The sequence below is a fragment of the Pagrus pagrus genome (genome assembly GCF_965226575.1).
Source record: "Pagrus pagrus genome assembly, chromosome: 20".
NCBI lineage: Eukaryota > Metazoa > Chordata > Actinopteri > Spariformes > Sparidae > Pagrus > Pagrus pagrus.
Genome location: NC_140207.1, coordinates 1320421 through 1339018, shown reverse-complemented (window position 1 = coordinate 1339018; position 18598 = coordinate 1320421). Strand labels below are relative to the sequence as shown.

Genomic DNA, 18598 nt, shown 5'->3' with positions numbered 1-18598 from the left:
ACTCAGCTGTCTGCGCAGGCGCACTGGACGCAGCTTACGGCTCCACCCTCTGTTCGCGAAGACGCTTGTAGAAGGTTCATGGAGGAAAATGGCGCCAAACAAAACGTTCACAAGAAGATGAAGAGAGGAAGAAGAGGAGGCGAGGAGAGGAAGAGAGGAGCGGAGGAGATGAAGGTGGAGTTTTATTACAGTAAAGTTTAATAAAGTCTGACTCAGAACCACAATGCTAACATTTGCCATCGTTGAACTAACCTGCCGCCGGGTCCAAGATCCAATATCACTAGCGCTAAAGTTTAGCTGCTTAGCTAGCAGGGACTCGTCGCGCTGCTACGTCATCAGCTGAGTTTAGTCAGCACGTGAGAACTCGTCTGACACGGAGAGTCTCCTGTTGTGTGCTTCATGTGTGAAATAACAACTATAGTCTGGACTTTGTCTGCAGTGTATCTGTGTAAACGGCTTCATTCAGCGTCTCTCCCTCCCCTCTGGCACCATGAGTTACCATGGTTACAGGACCCTGAAACTTTATAATGATGATCAATAAGAAGTTTTTGGTTAGTTTGACTGTACAGAGTCATGAATGTTGCCTGATTGTAGCTCAATGCTTAAATCTTGTATTATAACATATAGAACAAAGCCTCAGAGCTTCTTTGATTATTAACATGTTAGTGATGACAGAAAGAGCTCTTCTATAAAAAAAACCCAGAAAAATTCATTGTTCTGAGCCTGGATGCAAACTTTGCCACTGATTCTACAGCCCCATCAAGAAATTATTATTTATTGTTTGTATTTTATTGTTGTATTTTTTAAATTATTTTTTATTTTTACATTTAGCCTTTAAAAAGCCATTTTCAACTGGCCATTCAATAAAAAGGGGGATTATGCTGGGCATAAAAGTAAAATCTGCAGTCAAGTGTCATTTGTTTACGCCGCCACGGCTCCCCGGAGAGCCTGCCCCCGCTGCTGAAAAAAATCCTAGAGGAAACAGATAACAGCCTCTACTCAGTCTTCACACAGCTGGTGAGTAAGAACAGCTACATTTCAATTACATTTTTGTAAGGTGACTGATACATGAGCCATTATTATCTTTAACCTTTATATGAAACTGTCACTTTGGTGTATTTTAATATTTAGTGTTGAACAGTTGGTGTAGAATTTAAAGGCATTTCTTAAAAATATGAAATACCTTTATAATGGAGGGATTTTTTTTTTTTTTTTTTGGTGACTGATCAAAACTGAACAAAAGAATCAGAAAGTCTGGTAATAATTATATTTGTACTTAATCTTCTGATCCTCCCCTAAATAATACTACTTCCACTTTACATCTCATTGTTCATCAGGAAGAACAAAATGCATTTAAAAAATCAACTTGTACAGTGTGTGTCTGTCTCTGTCTGTGGGTCTCTGTGTTCATTTGGACAGACAGAAACACACTAAGTACGTTTTAATGTTTAGCGTTTGTATTGTTGTGTAGATTAATTTAGTTTCAGGCTTCTGTTGTAGTTACACAGTTGTACATGTCAGGACTGATGAGTGAGGCTGTCAACAGGAAAACGCAGCTCACCAGTGTTTCCTCCCTGGAGCTCACAGAAATGCTGCCCAGTGTCGAGGTCGACATGTGAGCTGTATCGAGTCTCTTGAAGCAGTTATTTTAAAGGCTTTATAAAGTCTGACTTGGAGCTGATTGAAGGAGCACTATCACTTAAGTCTAACAAGTTCAGTTTTGGCAGGTCAGGGGTCAGCAGATACATTTTCTTTTATAGTTCCCAGTTCTGTTGTAAGGGACAGAAACAAACTAAAAGACATAAGTAACAGATTAAGTCATAAACTAATGTCATATAAAATGATACGTCCTTATAAAATGGACTTTGAACTTTTTCCCTGTCAAACATTTACTTGGATCACCTGGTCGGACTGACACCATTTTGTAGAAAAGACTTCTGAGCCCTCGGTTCTGTCCTCAAACATGAGACAGTATGGGATTTTTGACGAGTGCTTTGTTCAACGAGGACTGTGAAGTTTCAGGCTGAGGGACATCAGGACACAGCGTAAGTTTTACATTATTGTTATTATATTTTCAGTCTCCTTGTGGACTGTAAACGTGCAGGCATCCTGGTTGTTATCTGATCTATCAGGGCGTTGGCAGTCGGAAGACTTCAGACCAGAAAGCTCTTAAATTAAATTCCCACTTGCATATTGAAGCTGTAAGTGATGCTAGAAAGTTTAAATGTTGATTATCAAAACTATTTCTGTCTGTTTGTAGTATTTGGAGCGGCTGACTGTTGCTAGGTAGATTTTATGCTGAGTGGGTTAGGCATGAATTGTTGACACTGCTGTGCACACTGTCGACGGCTGACACAGTAGAAGGAAGCCAAGCGACAGCGACAGGAGGAGAACATAAAGGAGAGGAGGAACATGTGAGAAACTAACTGAGTTACAGGTTTGGATGAACACACTCACTCCACATAAACGGTGTGTTTTGTTTGGATGTTAGTTAGCTAACGTGCTGAAAATGTGCCTGATCAAGTCGATCTTTCCTTCCACTGCATTTTGAACAGGAAGGTGACCTGAAGCTGTTCTGTCAGTTCAGATCCATTTTGAGTCGACAGAGCAGATGGAGGAAAACTGAACTCAGGCAGTGAGTGTTAATATAATTGTGTTCATTATTATACTGCTGAATTCTCTGAGTCAGTTTTCTCCCTGTGACTGTGAAGTAAAGTAAAGTTAGAATGAACTCAACAGTTTGATTTAGGGCTGTGCAATTAATCGAATTTTGATCGTGATTTAGATTTTTGGGTCAAACGATCTCCAAACTAATATAATGGAATTGAAACGATTTATTTGGCATTTTTCGTGGTACAGTAAGCCGAGAGATTTTCTGAAAGAGACGCGCATGCGCAAGTCAGTCGTCCCCCCCCCAAAAAAAAAAAACATTCAACGCGGCCCTGCTGACTGGCACTCACTCAAGTTACGTTTTTCTCTAAATTACATAATTACATAATCGCCATCAGTCAACAGGACGCTGTCTGACTGTCACTCACGGGGAGGGAGGCTGTTTTCTGGTGGAAAGTTCACTAAGTCTCGGTCAGGAGGGCTGAATCACCGCGACAAACACTTTGTGAGTTCGAGTTTTTTGCCGGAGACAGACGCTGTTTTTCGGGCAGAAATGTGACGGAGAGTCAGTCGGACAGACACTTCACGTATAACTGCGGTATTTTTTTCCTCATACAAGTTGCCAAAGACACGACCAGTTACTACGTTACTGTTGTTTGGTCCTGTAACGCCGCTTTGTGGGACATTTCTCTATTTTGTTGAGTGAAGGACCTGTTCAGTTATCAGACAGTGAACACCATCAGACCGACACAGCCCCGCTCAGCACCGCCGGCTTATCCGTTCACACTGGTTCGGTTCGCCAATACTGCACGTCAGACATCGATCTCAGACACACTGTATGTACTATATGTATAATGTGACTCCTTATCCGTCAAATTTAGACAGGCACGAGAATATAACAGCTGCCATTGGATACTTTTTAACTAAAGATATGCACCCTATCGTTTGTCTTATTTGATTTTCTAAGTATATTTATTTTATTCATTAAATGTTTTATAGAAATTGCAGAACAGTTGGATACATATTTGTACATTATCTTCGATTCGAACATTTTGTATTTTTCGATTTGAACTTTTCAATTATTTTTTTGAGAGAAATGCTGAATAAATGCATCATGTTTCCAAACTCAAAAATAATCGTTTAAATAATTGTGATTATGATTTTTTTCTCCATAATCGAGCAGCCCTAGTTTGACTAATCTGTGGTAACAAAGTTGTGATTGACTGAATAACACATATACATATTAAATCCACTGTAACTAAAGGAAACAAGCACAGATGTGTGTGTTTTTGTGTGTGTGTTCGATGTGTGTGTTACTTCCTGGTCTGTGTTACTTCTTGGTCTCTTCCACCCCTTTAACACTGGCAACAAACACCCACTTACATCTGCCGACATCAGGCTTTTGTGTGCAATGTGAGTGTATATTATCAGGATTCACTGCATCCAATGACCCAGCAGTAGTCACAAGGCTTTATCGTCTCGGGCTCGGCTCAGCTGTGATGGAAACGCACTCATTTACTCTCCATTCTTCGACGTATTGAGGCCGTTGGCTTGTTATCTTTCCTTCTGTCTCTGCAAAGCAGCTTGAACATCGTTAAGTGACTTTGAAACAGAGACTGAAGTTAAAGATATTAATAAAGTAACCGTTGTTTGTGGCTTCCATGTGATTCCTCACACTGTAGGAACTTCAGTTATCAGCTCCAGAAAAAAATGATGTGTCTAATTCAGAATATTATTGATGAAGACTTTTTAAAACATGGTTAACATCTTCTGGATGTAGTCTGATGAGGTCTATGATCTGCTGCTTTCTACTGTTCATTTTAATGCTTGTGTGTGAACTTTGTTTTCAGTCAGTTCAGTTCAGTGTTTCTGTTTCACCTCTTAGACTGACTTCAGATCAGAAGATGAGTGATAGTGTGGAGGAAGAGGAGGATGGATGTCTGTCTATGAAGAGTCATTGGTCCAAAGATGAACCTCCAGCCTTCAGTAATGAACCTGGACCCTCAGAAACAAAGTAAAGAGAACTTATACTAACTCATTTATATGACTTGTTTTCAGTTACCTCTGCCAGCAGCAGGTTTTCTGTTGATTTTTTTTATTTGTTATTAAAATTCCTTTTAAAAATGTATTTGCTGCCTAAACTTAACAAACTTTTCTTATTTGGGCCATCTTCCTCTTAGTATCTGTTACAGCTGTTAAACACCTAGAAAAGCTTAATCTAATCTAAGAGGAGGCTAGAAACTGTGTGTTTGTGTATTTATGTATTTAGAGCCACCTAAACGACTGACTGTCATCAGAGAATTAATCAAGGATTCACACGACATAAATAAAAACATCTTGATGTTTGCAGAGTTCAGTTCAACAGACAGAGAGCAGAGTCTCCAATATCCAGCTGTGTGTCTGTGAAGAGTGACTGGTCCAAAGATGAACCTCCAGCCTTCAGTAATGAACCTGGACCCTTAGACACAAAGTAAGAGAACAAATAACTAATTTCTATGACTTATTTTACTTTTGGCAAAAGAGAAAGAGAAATCAATTGTTCCGTCTTACTCTTAGTATCTGTTACAGCTGTTAATCACCTAGAAAAGCTAAATCTAATTTCAGAGGCTACAAACTTTTACATGGTAGTAAAAGTTTTTTTTAAATTTATTTAGTACTTCCTAAATGATGTTTGTCATGGCAGGATTAATCAAGGATTTATACTACATACTGTAAATTAAAACAAGTTGATGTTTCCAGATGTCAGTACCACAGACAGAGAGCAGAGTCTCCAGTGTCCAGCTGTCTGTCTATGAAAAGTGACTGGTCCAAAGATATCCCACTATGCTTCAGTAATGAACCTGGACCCTCAGACACAAAGTAAGAGAGTTATTACTGTAAACTGACAAGATAAAGATGATGCACTGAGGATTAAGACAAAATGTTCTTCTAAAAGATTTATATTCATGATTCACAACTATTAGTTCAGATACTGTTTCAAACTAATGGACCTTACCTCTAGATTCCACCGGGTCCGTTACGGTCGCGGTTACAGCGTTTCTACTCAATGCTCATGTTTCCACCAGCTGCGCCACGGCATGTCTCAGCAGCGTCCCAGAAGTGGCTCGCCACTCCACGGAGAATACACAGCAAGACTATTTTTGATGGATTGTGCCCAGCAGGAAGTCACACACAGGAACAGTGTAGTGCATCCGGTCAATAAAAAAAAGGGAAGATTTAAGTATGTAGCCCGCTCACCCATGGTAGAAACACAGAACACAGAACACAAAAGAACGTGACAAAGTAAGTTAAATCTCAGGAGGTCTACTGTCAGTAGGCATCAGCCGGCAGCACTCTCCGCTTCGGTAACGCTCTCGGTGGGATATGAAGTCGTGTGGAGGACTGAGCAAAAGTAGTTTCACACACATAACATCATAGACTCGTACCCGATGGAAACCAGGGACTAGTCTTATCATAGCCACTGATACTGATAGTATTATTGTAGCACATTACCTGACTACCTCCTTTTCCAAATTTACACTTAGACAGAAATGTTAATATATTTTTGCCCTGACATCTGAAAATCTAAATCTGCTAAAACATGAAATTTTTCAAAATATTTCTCTAGTTTGGCCCTTCCTCATATCAACTGTTGTTACCAGTTGCACCTTGAATCAGTTTATCATAATTGTGATTGATTTTGTGCCGTGACAGTTTGAGTTTGCTCTTAAACTAACTACTTATGTAAAATATGGAGAAATTTAAGCTTAGAGGTCCACTTACTGATGACTCACAGTTTACAGCTGAAAGTAGGGATGCTCCGATCAGCATTTTTGGGGGCCGATCCGATCACCAATCACAGGAATCATAAATCTGCCGATACCGATCCCGATCATCGATCACAGAATGGATGGGAGAATAATAATAATAATCCTCAATGTCCTGTATTTACAATCTAGCCTTGTGCAAGAATCTTTAAGGCTTTGTTCTATATGTTATAATACAAGATTTCAGCATTGAGCTACAATCAGGCAACATTCATGACTCTGTACAGTCAAACTAACCAAACACTTCTTATTGATCATCATTATACAGTTTCAGGGCGGTCCTGTAACCATGGTAACTCACGGTGCCAGAGGGGAAGGAGAGACGCTGAATGAAGCCGTTTACACAGATACACTGCAGACAAAGTCCAGACTATAGTTGTTATTTCACACATGTAGCACACAACAGGAGACTCTCCGTGTCAGACGAGTTCTCACGTGCTGACTAAACTCAGTTGATAACATAGCAGCGCGACGAGTCCCTGCTAGCTAAGCAGCTAAACTTTAGCGCCGCTCCGTGTTGAGATCCCGCCCCGTGTGGGTCACTGCACTGTCATTGGTCAGGCGCGCACGCTGTTAACGATACCATTGGCTGTAGAGTGTGACAATCTGTCAATAAACATCAGCCAACAGTTCTCCGATCTACATTGATCTCACAAGTCGCCTCTGTTAAGTTTGAATGACGGAAATCCGTCGTAGCGACGGAGAACTTTAATCCATGGATTTATAGCACATAACTCCTGTCCTTGCATCTTTGCACTGGCTGCCTATTAATTTTAGGATTCAGTTTAAAATTTTATTAATTGCTTTTAAATGTATGAATGGTCTGGCACCACCTTATTTATCTGAGCTTTTACAGTTGCACACCACTGCTAGGGCACTCAGGTCATCTAACCAGCTGCTCCTGGCAGTACCCAGGTCCAGACTCTCCACTTGTGGAGACAGAGCCTTCTCAGTCGCGGCTCCTAAGCTGTGGAACAGCCTACCTCTCCATGTTAGAGCCGCACAGTCCGTTGAACGTGTTAAAACACTCCTCAAAACGTATCTTTTCTCCTTGGCGTTCACTCCCAGCTAAGCAAACAATCTTGGCTCTCTCTTTTTCTTTTCCCTCTCTCTGGCTTTTTACTCTTTTTATTCTCTTTTTAATCTAGATTTGTTTTAAATTGACTACTATCCCTTGCATTGTTTTTAATTGTTTATTGTATTATTGTTTTTTATTGTTTTTGTGATTAACTTTGTTGTGCTTTTGAAATTGTACAGCACTTTGGTCAACTGAGGTTGTTTTAAATGTGCTTTATAAATAAATTGTGACTTGACTTGACTTGACTATATGCGATCGGCTTTTCTGATCTGCACTTTGAGAGCCCACCGATCAACCTGTTTAGGGTCCATATCGGCCGATGACGATCGGCGGCCGATCGATCGGAGCATCCCTAGCTGAAAGTTTTGAATCATTGGTAGGTAGACTTTAAAACACAGATTCACTGCATCATATATTGTTCCTAAAGCTGAAGAACGGACTTCCATGTGTAGTGCTTATTAAAGGTTATTGGGGGATAATACGAGGGCAGAAAATGATGAAATGTATATGAAGCACTTCTAACCTCAGTCCAGGGACATCCAACCTCCCTTTAATAGAGAACTTCTTCTGGGCGCTGTTTAGCTCAGTTGGTAGAGCTGACGTCCCATGTACAGAGGCTTTGTCTTCACTGCAGCGGCCCCAGGTTTGAGTCCCGGCGTGGGGCTCTTTGCTGCGCGTCACTCCCTCTCTCCTGTCTATCTTGAGCTGTTCTATCAATAAAGGCCAAAAAAAGAGAGAACTTTTACTGTGAAGTAGCTGAAGGAAGTGTTGAGTTTGTATTCATGGCTGATCTCTAAATGACAGACAGGAAAGGCAGTTCAAATATAAGGAATAATCATTGTCATTACAGTCTGAAAGTTGAATTCAAATAAAAGAATAATTACCTTGGCTTTTTACTGTTCTTTGTGGCCAGCCAAGCATCTATACAAATTTGGCCAAATCCAGATATTTTTCATCAACAGTTAACAATCATTTTAGTTACAAAAAACTTTCTTCACAGAGAGAAGAAGAAAAATCATGTTTCTGTGGAGGAGCAGCTGTCCTGCTGTTCTTTGTGTCAGGACGTCCTGAAGGATCCAGTCTCTACCAGCTGTGGACACTGGTTCTGCAGACAGTGCATCACCTCATACTGGGGCCAGTCTGCTTCACCAGAACACTCCTCCTGTCCCCAGTGTGGAGAAAGATCCAGAACAAGAGCTGGACTGCAGACTAACACTGAACAAGGTAAGACTGTACATCTGTCTGTTGATGTCATCTTGTCTGAAAACATCAGTAGTTGATGTTATAATACATTTTATCAGGAGAGACTAGTGAATTAAGCAAAGAAAATGTTTATTACAGCAGATGATATGTTATAATGAGTCTTGTCAGAAAGTCTTTGGCGCTTAGACCCTACGGGGCTATTTTGTGATCGACGGGCGTCTGCCCTGAGCAGAAACAAGAAGAATCCCCCCATGGAGTCCAGACACTGGTGGTGGTGGCTGATGACTTTTCTGAGATAGATGAATGATGAAGCTGGTGAATCTGCGAAGACTGGGCAATGATGGGGAGGTGGAGGGCACGTGCAAAAATGCACGATGAATTAACTAAAGGCAAGGAGATAATCGTATTTAAAAAGACAGCAGCAAGATGATAGGCTAACACTGAAGGTGTGATGCTGTGCTATCGGATAGATGTGAGCAGCTGATGCGAGCAGCTGTAATCAATTGACGACATCAGAACGTGAGTGAGCATGAGTGAGAGGGATGAATAAAAGGATGGTATGAGAATTAAATTAAGGACTGAGCATGCAAAAAAGTAGTCTTCCTATTTGAACTTCTGCTGAGCTTTATTTGTCGTGTCATACAGCACAGCTGCATTAGATATTTGATTACAATGCAATGATCTTCCAATCATTAGATCATCATCAGGTCATTGGATCCCGTCTGCATGGACAGAGATAGAAACTATTAAACTCTGCAAAAGCAGGAACATTACTGTTGTATCACAGGCAGGCAGCCACACTGATGAGAGCCACAGACTTTGAACAACAGCCCATATTAGCTTTTCTGCTAACATCTTCCTCTTCTCTAACTTACTAACACACACACACATCAATTATCAGGCTACAGAAGGTAGCTAATTAGCTTGTCAGTTGCAGTACTACAAACAGCTTAAAAATGTAAGACTGTTATGCAAAGCAACTTGCAGTAAGTGCATTGAAACACGTTGATACAATCCAAAAAGTACATCATCAAATTCAAATATGCTGAACTGCATGAAGTGTTACAATTTGAAACAAAAGCAGTAAATGTTTTTATATGTGCCAACATGCACTCTCAACAGGGGAGGGTTCAGTCTGAATGTGTAGTTTCTGCTTATCTGTTGTCAGTGGGAAACTTGTTGCACTGTAGTTGAGTCAGGACAGCAGTGGTAGCTGGACCCTCCTGGTAGTAAGCGGAAGCAAACAAGCTGGCAGTAGCATAGAGGACAGGCCAACATGAGAACAAATGTCTGTGCTGGTGACCAGGGAGAAAGCTACAGTGTTGCCAAAAAATATTAACACCAACTATACAATCACAGGAAACATGAATAAACAAAATAAACAATTATGCAAATGTTCAGCTCTTTGGACTTTTGTAGCTTCAAATGGATTTTCTGCAGTTTTGAGTTTACTTTCACCTCTGTGTGTTTGTTTGCTGCTCCAGTCTTATTTTACGGTTTACTGATCTCTGAAGTCACATCAGAGCAATGTTTACTTACTGCTGATGAAATCCAAACATTTTCTGGAGCTGCTGCTTCACATAAAAGTGTTCCACCAGAAAACCGGCAGGAGGCTTATTTTGTGAAGAAGCTATAGGAAATTGAGCGCATTTGTCAGAGATTCACAGTGCTTTGTTATTTGTCCTCTCATGCTGTTATTCAGGATGGGTAAAAACATTATCTTATCTCCCACGATTTAGAATCTATTCCGAATGTCAAAAATGTATTTTCTAAATGTGAATTAGTAGCGTCAAGTTGACGGAACGAAATGGGCGGAACTAAACTGTGAGGGTAGTGCAGCGTCAGGACAAATTACAGCATGCACGCGCTAGAGTTACATTTACATTTTGGGCATTTAGTAGACGCTTTTGTCCAAAGCGACTTACAATAAGAATGCGATCCCAGTGCCCTCTGTTTAGAACCAGCACAACACATTTAGAAGTTATCTTGGATTTCATCTTCAAACAAGGCAGCAGCTGCAAGCGTTTCTTTTATCTGATAACTGGATAATTACCTTTGCAAGACAAACATTAAGCAGGCCACATGTTTGTGAACACTTTTTTTATGCTGTCATGAGGTGTTGTGATGTACAGTAATGTTAACAGAGCAGAGCAGCGGTCTCACTCCTGAATCTTAACAACACAGCAGAGCACACCCCATTATTTTGTGATCCACATACACGCATGAATGCTTTCAAATTAATTATTAATTGTTTCATTTTGTATTTCAGCAGATTAAGGACCCCAATTAATGTTTTAGCACACAATAAACAAAAGACTGAAAATGGTGCCCTCTTTTCTGTTTACTTAATTGATAATCAATTTTGGATAGAGAATCGTTTTTTATCGAAAAACGATTCTGAACTGACACCCAACAATCAAAATCGAATCATGAGATTGCCAGAGATTCACAGCCCTAGCTGTTACTCTAGCTACTTTCACTGGCTAACAACTCACTACTCAGACAAACTAGAAAACTTGCATTTCCTGCGAAAATACAGTGTGAATGCTGATGGCTGAAGTGATTTCGGAAAAACTGCTGAATATACTGGAAAATACTTGCCTGAAATGCATAAAACTATAAGAATGAATGGTCAAGATTTTGCAGGAAAAGCTGAATTTTTCAAAAGCTGAAAAGTAACAGGCTGAATGGGCTTAAAAAGCTGAATATGTTGATAGGTGAACAGTTTCTATAGCTGAACATGAAGCTGAATATTTGAAAAAGCTAAAAAAGCCAACAAGATTTCCTACATTTCTATGTATATATTGTCTATGTGAAGTAAAATATGTGGGATCCAAATGAAGCTGAAGAGAGATTTTTCTAAAGTTTTTGCAGCTGCTCTCCACTCTAGCGATGATGTCACGCACTCTAGCTCACGCAATACACACCCATTATAAAATCAGAAGACGAGCTAAAAATCCTTAAAACTAAAACTGTGATGATTTCATAACCATAAAAGATTTTAAAAAGCTGAATACATGCCCAATAGTTCAAAGTCTTGTAACTCTTTTAAAGTTTGAATTTAAAGATTTTCCCATTCGCTTCCATTGTAATTTTTTTTTTTTAAAAAGCTGAAAGTTCAGAAAGCTGAAAGTGTTTAAAAAGCTGAACATTTTGATAGTTAAACGGTTTCTCTAGCTGAATGTATGCTGAAGTAGTTGCAGAATGACATTTGAAAAATTCCCCATAAGGATGAATAGGAAAATAAAAAAAAAAGAAAAGCCATCATGTCCTTAAAAAGCTGAACATTTTGATAGTTGAATGGTTTCTGTAGCTCAAAATTTGTAGGAGGAGAAGCAAGCCGAAAAAACGTACGGAAGCTGGAATAATAATAAATTCCAGAAGGACAATATTCACACTTAAAGGTGACATATTATGCTCATTTCTGCTTGTTGACATGGTTCCTTGATGTCTAAATGGAATGTTAGTAACATGCGTTGGTCGAAAAAAACGAAGGATTGAGCCAGTGGCGAATCTTCAAGGCCTTCAAGGTATTCAGAGAAGGCCCTGGAATCCTCAGATGAAAAAGAAACGTATCCTATTAATTCTATAAATAAAATAAAATTACGCCAACTTGTTTCTGTACTTTTCTGTCCATACACTGCGCCATTGAGTGGTTTTGTGTTGGAAAAAAATTCAACCAATCAGATATTTTTCTACGGTGTCTCTGGGGAGAATATCCTCCATTCAGGGTATTCTATTTCCTTTATACTGTAGAATGCCCTGACCATTAAACGTAATGAGAATGTACATTTGGATTGACAATTTGATCAGTCATATTTGGATTTGTAGCCAATGGGCGTATTCTTTAAAAAATTTTACGGCTCCAGGGTATTCTAGAAGGCCCGCTTGCTCAGACGCGAGACCTAGCTTAATTAGCGAGTTGTGATTGATAGCCGACGTTGAAAATGGCAACAGGTGGAGATGATATTGTCGCGGATTTATTTTCAGTGCCCTTTCAAGACAACCGTTTAATGAAAAGATGGACATTGTTGCCTCTCGTTGAACTGGTTGCATTTTGTTTCCACACACTTGTTAAATGATTGTTCATAAAGTGACTGTCTACCTGACGTCCGATAGTGTGTGCGTGTGTGTGGCTGTGTGCATAACTAGAACAACACAATTTTGAAGATGGAGCAGTAAAATTATATTTTGACTAAAGCTTAAAAATGGCCTGGGACGCCACGTATTTTTCGTTAGTGATTTTTTTTTGGGGGGGGGTACAGAAGGCCCAGTTCTGATAGGCACGGTTCGCCACTAGATTGAGCACAGCAGGGTTCTTTACACACCAGTTTCACAGCCCTGCTCTAAGCGGCCGGTTTGAGTGCCTTTCCCTTTAATGCTAATGAGCGACGTGAGGACGGCATCGTGTGACCATGGCAACGAGCAATACACATTTGCGAAGCAACTTTTCTGTGTCCGTGCCTGCATATAACTGATAGTAGCACAGCAGACATGTAGCAGGTAGCCCCTGTCTCCAGCTCCATAACAAAGTAGCAATTGCTTTACTGCAGATAACATTTTGGTGCTCTCAGGCCTGGTCTCTCATGCCAGCAGCTAACGCTACAGCTAATGCTAATGCTACACACGTATTACATGTATACCAACACACAGGAAGTCGTTCGACTGCCAAGTTACTCCTGGGCGTCTAACACACTGTCCTTCAGCACAACATGCTAATGAATTAACGTAACTCACCGTCCGCGAACAACTGAGACATTTCACCCCGTCTCCTCCCCATGTTCACAGCCGAGCAGTGGTTCACCGGCCGGTTAGAAGCGATAAAATCTCAATATCCTAATTCATTTTCTCAATTCACTGTCATGTTGTAAAAGAGTGCTGATATGACACATTAACGTTTGGTAACATTAACATTATCGTGAATCCTACGACCAGTAAGCTCAACGTTGATAACTTCACATGTAATGTTAGTTCAGCCTCATATTTACACCCACGGTTAGCGTTAGCTCATGTGCTAAACGGCCAAAGTAACACAAACTATACTGTTTTTTAAATACTTACAGTTCCATCATTGACAGTGGGTATGGATCCATCTTTTAAGGGACAATCTCGTTGCCAGTCCAGCGTTATACTGACCCTGGTTGCTGAAACAGTCCGGTGTGAAGTGACTGGCACAGACCATAACGCTTCTGCTCACTGAAGCTGGGACGTTTCCCTGATGTAAAAAAAAAATGTAGCCACTTCGCTCTGATATCCTCTTTGGTAGGGAGGCGATGTAGCGAAACAGGAGGATCCGTGCATCCGACGACAGAACAGCAGTGCTTGGCTTTTGGGTTGTACAGTAGGTACTACTTCGTTGTGGCCGAGTTCACGCGTGATTCTCGCGTGAATCACGCGAGAATCACGCACCTTTTTAGTGGAGGATCAATTGTGTTTTCATGAGAAGCGGCAATGTGCCCAAACAACCACCAGGTGGCATCTGTGAGCAGGAGGACGACAACATGCAGCAGCAGGGAGCAGTGACCATGAACGGGAATGGACAGAGTTGCCTGATTTATGTTTCTGTTCGTTGTTGCTTAAATACAAGAATGTAGCTAATAATACCTCACCCACTCCACACCTCATTCCAACTCCTTCCTTCGGCCTGTCGCTACAGGGTCCCTCTAGCAAGGACAAACTTAGTGAGTTGTTGATGATGTTGATGGCGGATGAGATGAATGATTTTTTTCACTATGAAGCCTTTTAAATTACGCACAGCCTACAGAAGTTTCAACGTCCATACAAGCATTTAAGAAATGATTCTTATCAGTTCCATAATTCAGCGAGGATTTTTACTCAACGAAAAAATGTATAAAGATCAGCTTTTAGGTTGAAGACACGACAGCAGCACGTATGTCCAGACGCTGATGTGTGTCAGCTGGGGCAGTGGGTCGGTGATAAATAAGACACATGAACACGTTGTGACTGATGTATAGCTCCCCTGGTAGAGACGCTCCCTCAGTGAGCAGAATCGCTCCCTGATGTGAGTTCGAATCTCAGTATAGGCTGTAACTAAAGTTAATGTGTTTTCTTTTCTCATCATCATTATGATCACATATGGCTCCAAGTTTGAGCAAATAAATGAGCAAATGAGCATTAATTCTCCGCTGGCCGCGGCACCAGCTTTCCTGCTTGTGTACATAAAATACATTAAATTCTGACACCACAACTGTAGCGTACCGAATATCAATAGATGATAACCAGAAAAAAAAACGTTCTATTGATCTGATTCACCGGCTTCATGGACGTCGGAACTATTTTCTGAGATGGCGGGATTTTTGTTGGGAGGGGCGAGGGAAGCACGCACTTTTATCAATGATTAAGGATTTGATTTGAAGTTATTTTATAATGGCTTGCAGTTATAAGAGAACTAGAATGGATGAACACGGCATCTTTATTGTTAAGAAAATGAAACTTTGATCACTAAATCAAGCCATTTAAGGAACATAACGGCATTATTTGTACCCTTGAATGAAAAAAAGAAAAGTCTGCGCTCCTGACTCAGGGCTTTCATGCATATCCAAAAGTGGACCTTCTCTCAGTTGACCCACTGATGAAGATTTTAAGCAGGGTCGAGACATCGCTTTCATCCATAAGGTCACTGTGAACGTTCATAACGGTCAAATGTGTTAGTCTCTCCTGCGTCATGGTGCGCAGCAGGTTTTCAGCCTGCGCAAGGCTGAGAAAGAGCGCTCGGATGCCGCGACAGATATTGGCAGGGCCAGGCACAGCTTAATGAGCTTCTCCACCTCTCTTGTGGAAAGGGGGTCAGTTCCGAGGAACCCACATCCACTCGTTTCCCCTGAGCCGCCTCAAGAACTGCCTGCTCTCGCCCTGCAGCTATGCGGAGTCCTTCCTGATCAAAACGCCGCTCCGCCTCGGAGCGCACCAGGTCCATATGCACATCCTGGATGGTGCTTACTTCTCGTATCTTCCCGTGGGTAGGGAGGCTGATGGGGTGCGTGAGTTCCGACGTCTATGACCGGCTTTCTTTATTTCAGTTGTGGTGTCAGAATTTAACACAAATATTTGTGCTTTCTATTCCTTATATTTTCTACAACAGGCTTATAGAAAGAACGACGCCACGTCATGTCAGACAGTTTTCTCTAGCTTTATTAAAATACATAATCAGCAGCTTCACAGTAGTCGGATATACAGAAGGTTATTTAAAGCGGAGTGAGTCCCTGAAGCAGTCTCCATGCAGGAGGAGATCCCTTGGCCAAGTGATCAATGTATTTGTTGCAGACCTCTTTGCTGTCCTCAGCGCGCGGGGGTGGGGGTGGGGGCGCTGGCGTAGCAAGCTTTTCAAAAGTGTGGGGGATGGATGTGGTCTTTCCAGTTAAGCGAACTTGTTCCAGATGCCTTAACATTTGCATTCCCCCATACTGAATAATACGGAATGTGTGTAGGGGACGAGAAGTAAGCACCATCCAGGATGTGTCCATCCTGCATTCGGAGGTGGAGAAGCTCATTAAGCTGTGTCTGGCCCTGCCAATGGCCGCGTTTCCCAGATTCGTTAAGGAGCTCTTAAGTGCTAAGATCTTCTTAGGAGCGCTCTTAAGAACGCTGTGAAAGAAGGATGTGTTTCCCAGAGTCGCTCTTAGCTTAAGAAGATCTTTCACTAAGAAGGAAATGTAAGATCGAGCTGACCCACTCTTAACAGCCTTCTTAGCGACCGAATGCTCAGTGATCAGGACGCATCAGGGAAATTTACATCCTCCACTTTTCGAAATAATAAAACAATGCTCACTGTTGAAATGCGCTCATAGCTGCGGACCACTGGCGCAAGAAACATAGGTTAATAGAAGAAGAAAAAAAAAACTTGTTATTGAATTACACGTTTAAGTTTTCCACACACATCTGCATATATGAGTTTATAGTACTACACATAAAAATACAACAACCCTGTGGCATTTCACAGATATCAAGGAAACAGATGTAATTAAACTCAGCTGAACCTCATCCAGAGAGGCTTCACCTGCTACTCTACAGTATATAAATGCGTTGCCAAAGTCCGCGCGTGTGAGAAGCCATGGCTGCAATACAGCACATTCTCGCTGCGAACCAACAGCGTCGCCGTGCGCGAAGCCAGACGGTTTACATAAATGCATACGTGCGTCAGCACTTCTCCCCACTGGAGGTGCTGTCAGACCGGGCTGTCCAGGCAAAGTACTGGCTGCCCCGTGCGGAGATCCAACGGCTGATCACTCTGGTGTCTCCACACATCCAGAGAGCAACCCGCTGCAATTTTGGCCTCAGCCCGGAGGTGCAGCTCCTGGCTGCGCTGCGTTTTTACGCAGTGGGGAGCTTCCTGGAGGTGGTGGGGGGTGGCCCTGGCCTCAGCAAGGCATCGGTGTCACGGAGTGTGGCAGCTGTGACACCGATTCTCCTGCCCCATGCCATGGATGGCACCCTCATTCCAATCCACAATCCCTCCCTGGTGGATCCGTGCTGGATCGGTAGAAAGCACTACGCGGCCGTCAACACACACACACACACACACCCGCACCCACACCCCGCCCACACACACACACACGATACATGCGTAGCCTAATTGCACTTGTGGGGGGTGGGGGACCACGGGGCGAACCCTTCTTAAGAGCCTTCTTAAGTCCATAAGAACGATCGAAACAGGGAAACGCCGCCAATGCTGTTGTTCCTTAAATGGCTTGATTTAGTGGTCAAAGTTTCATTTTCTTAACAATAAAGATGCCGTGTTCATCCATCTAGTTCTCTTATAACTGCACGCCATTATAAAATAACTTCAAATCAAATCCTTAATCATTGATAAAAGTGCGTGCTTCCCCCGCCCCCCCTCTCAGAAAATAGTTCCGACATCCATGAAGCCGGTGAATCAGATCAATAGAACTTTTTTTTTTCTGGTTATCATCTATTGATATTCGGTACGCTACAGTTGTGGTGTCAGAATTGAATGTATTTTATGTACACAAGCAGGAAAGCTGGTGCCGCGGCCAGCGGAGAATTAATGCTCATTTGCTCATTTATTTGCGCAAACTTGGAGCCATATGTGATCATAATGATGATGAGAAAAGAAAACACATTAACTAAAGTTACTGCCTATACTGAGATTCGAACTCATACAAGCGCGAGATTCTGCTTACTGAGGGAGCTGCTCTACCAGGGGAGCTATACGTTAGTCATATCACACATCAGCGTCTGGACATAGGTGCTGCTGTCGTGTCTTCAACCTAAAAGCTGATCTTTATACATTTTTTCGTTGAGTAAAAATCCTCTCTGAATTATGGAACTGATAAGAATCATTTCTTAAATGCTTGTATGGACGTTGAAACTTCTGTAGGCTGTGCGTAATTGTTTCTGCCTCCGCTTATTAGCCGTGGCTGCAGAGCGAGGAAAATCACAACCTCAGATGTCTTTAGGGTATCAGATATTATTATAGGCTATTCTTATATTTAAGCAACATCCAGTCAGGCCGTGATATAGGCTCACGGGGGCGGACTGGGACAATAATTCAGGTCGGCAATTTTACCAGTAAACAAATGTTCCTTAAAAACACAACTAATGTAGTTTAGCTCTGTAAAACGCAAGTGATTATCCAAGGTCACCCAGATAATTGAGGTGTCCCACCGCTGTGAAACAATCAGTCTGAATCAATCTGATACGGTTTAGCAGTCCCCCTCTCCATTCACTCTACCTGTAGCCTAAAACAGCGCCACTCTCCATTGCAGCTACATTGTGGTCAAATGTGGAATTGTCCCAAAATCGTTTGAGCTGCAATTCAGGACTATGCTTCCACCTAGTGGCTACAGTTGTCACTGACATTTCACACGTTGCGTGAATCTCGCTCCCCGCGAGTGAAATGGCCACTTTGAAGTAGTACCTA

At 41.7% G+C, this 18598-nt stretch overlaps 1 protein-coding gene across 4 annotated transcripts in view; it reads left to right on the top strand.

Moving 5' to 3' along the window:
- The first annotated feature begins 89 nt into the window (after positions 1-89).
- LOC311249175 (uncharacterized protein) overlaps positions 90-18598 on the top strand; it is a 50926-nt gene continuing 32417 nt past the window's right edge. Inside the window, exons 1-7 of one of the 4 annotated variants that reach the window (XM_084340002.1) lie at positions 1278-2045; positions 2261-2437; positions 2556-2635; positions 4496-4624; positions 4961-5080; positions 5350-5469; positions 8495-8718. In XM_084340002.1, coding sequence (XP_084196128.1) covers positions 4515-4624; positions 4961-5080; positions 5350-5469; positions 8495-8718 — 574 coding nt within the window. In that variant the 5' untranslated portion in view covers positions 1278-2045; positions 2261-2437; positions 2556-2635; positions 4496-4514. Of the gene's footprint in view, positions 175-1277; positions 2438-2555; positions 2636-4495; positions 4625-4960; positions 5081-5349; positions 5470-8494; positions 8719-18598 lie in introns of those variants that run through there. The other 3 variants (XM_084340003.1, XM_084340005.1, XM_084340004.1) reach the window with 3 other exon arrangements.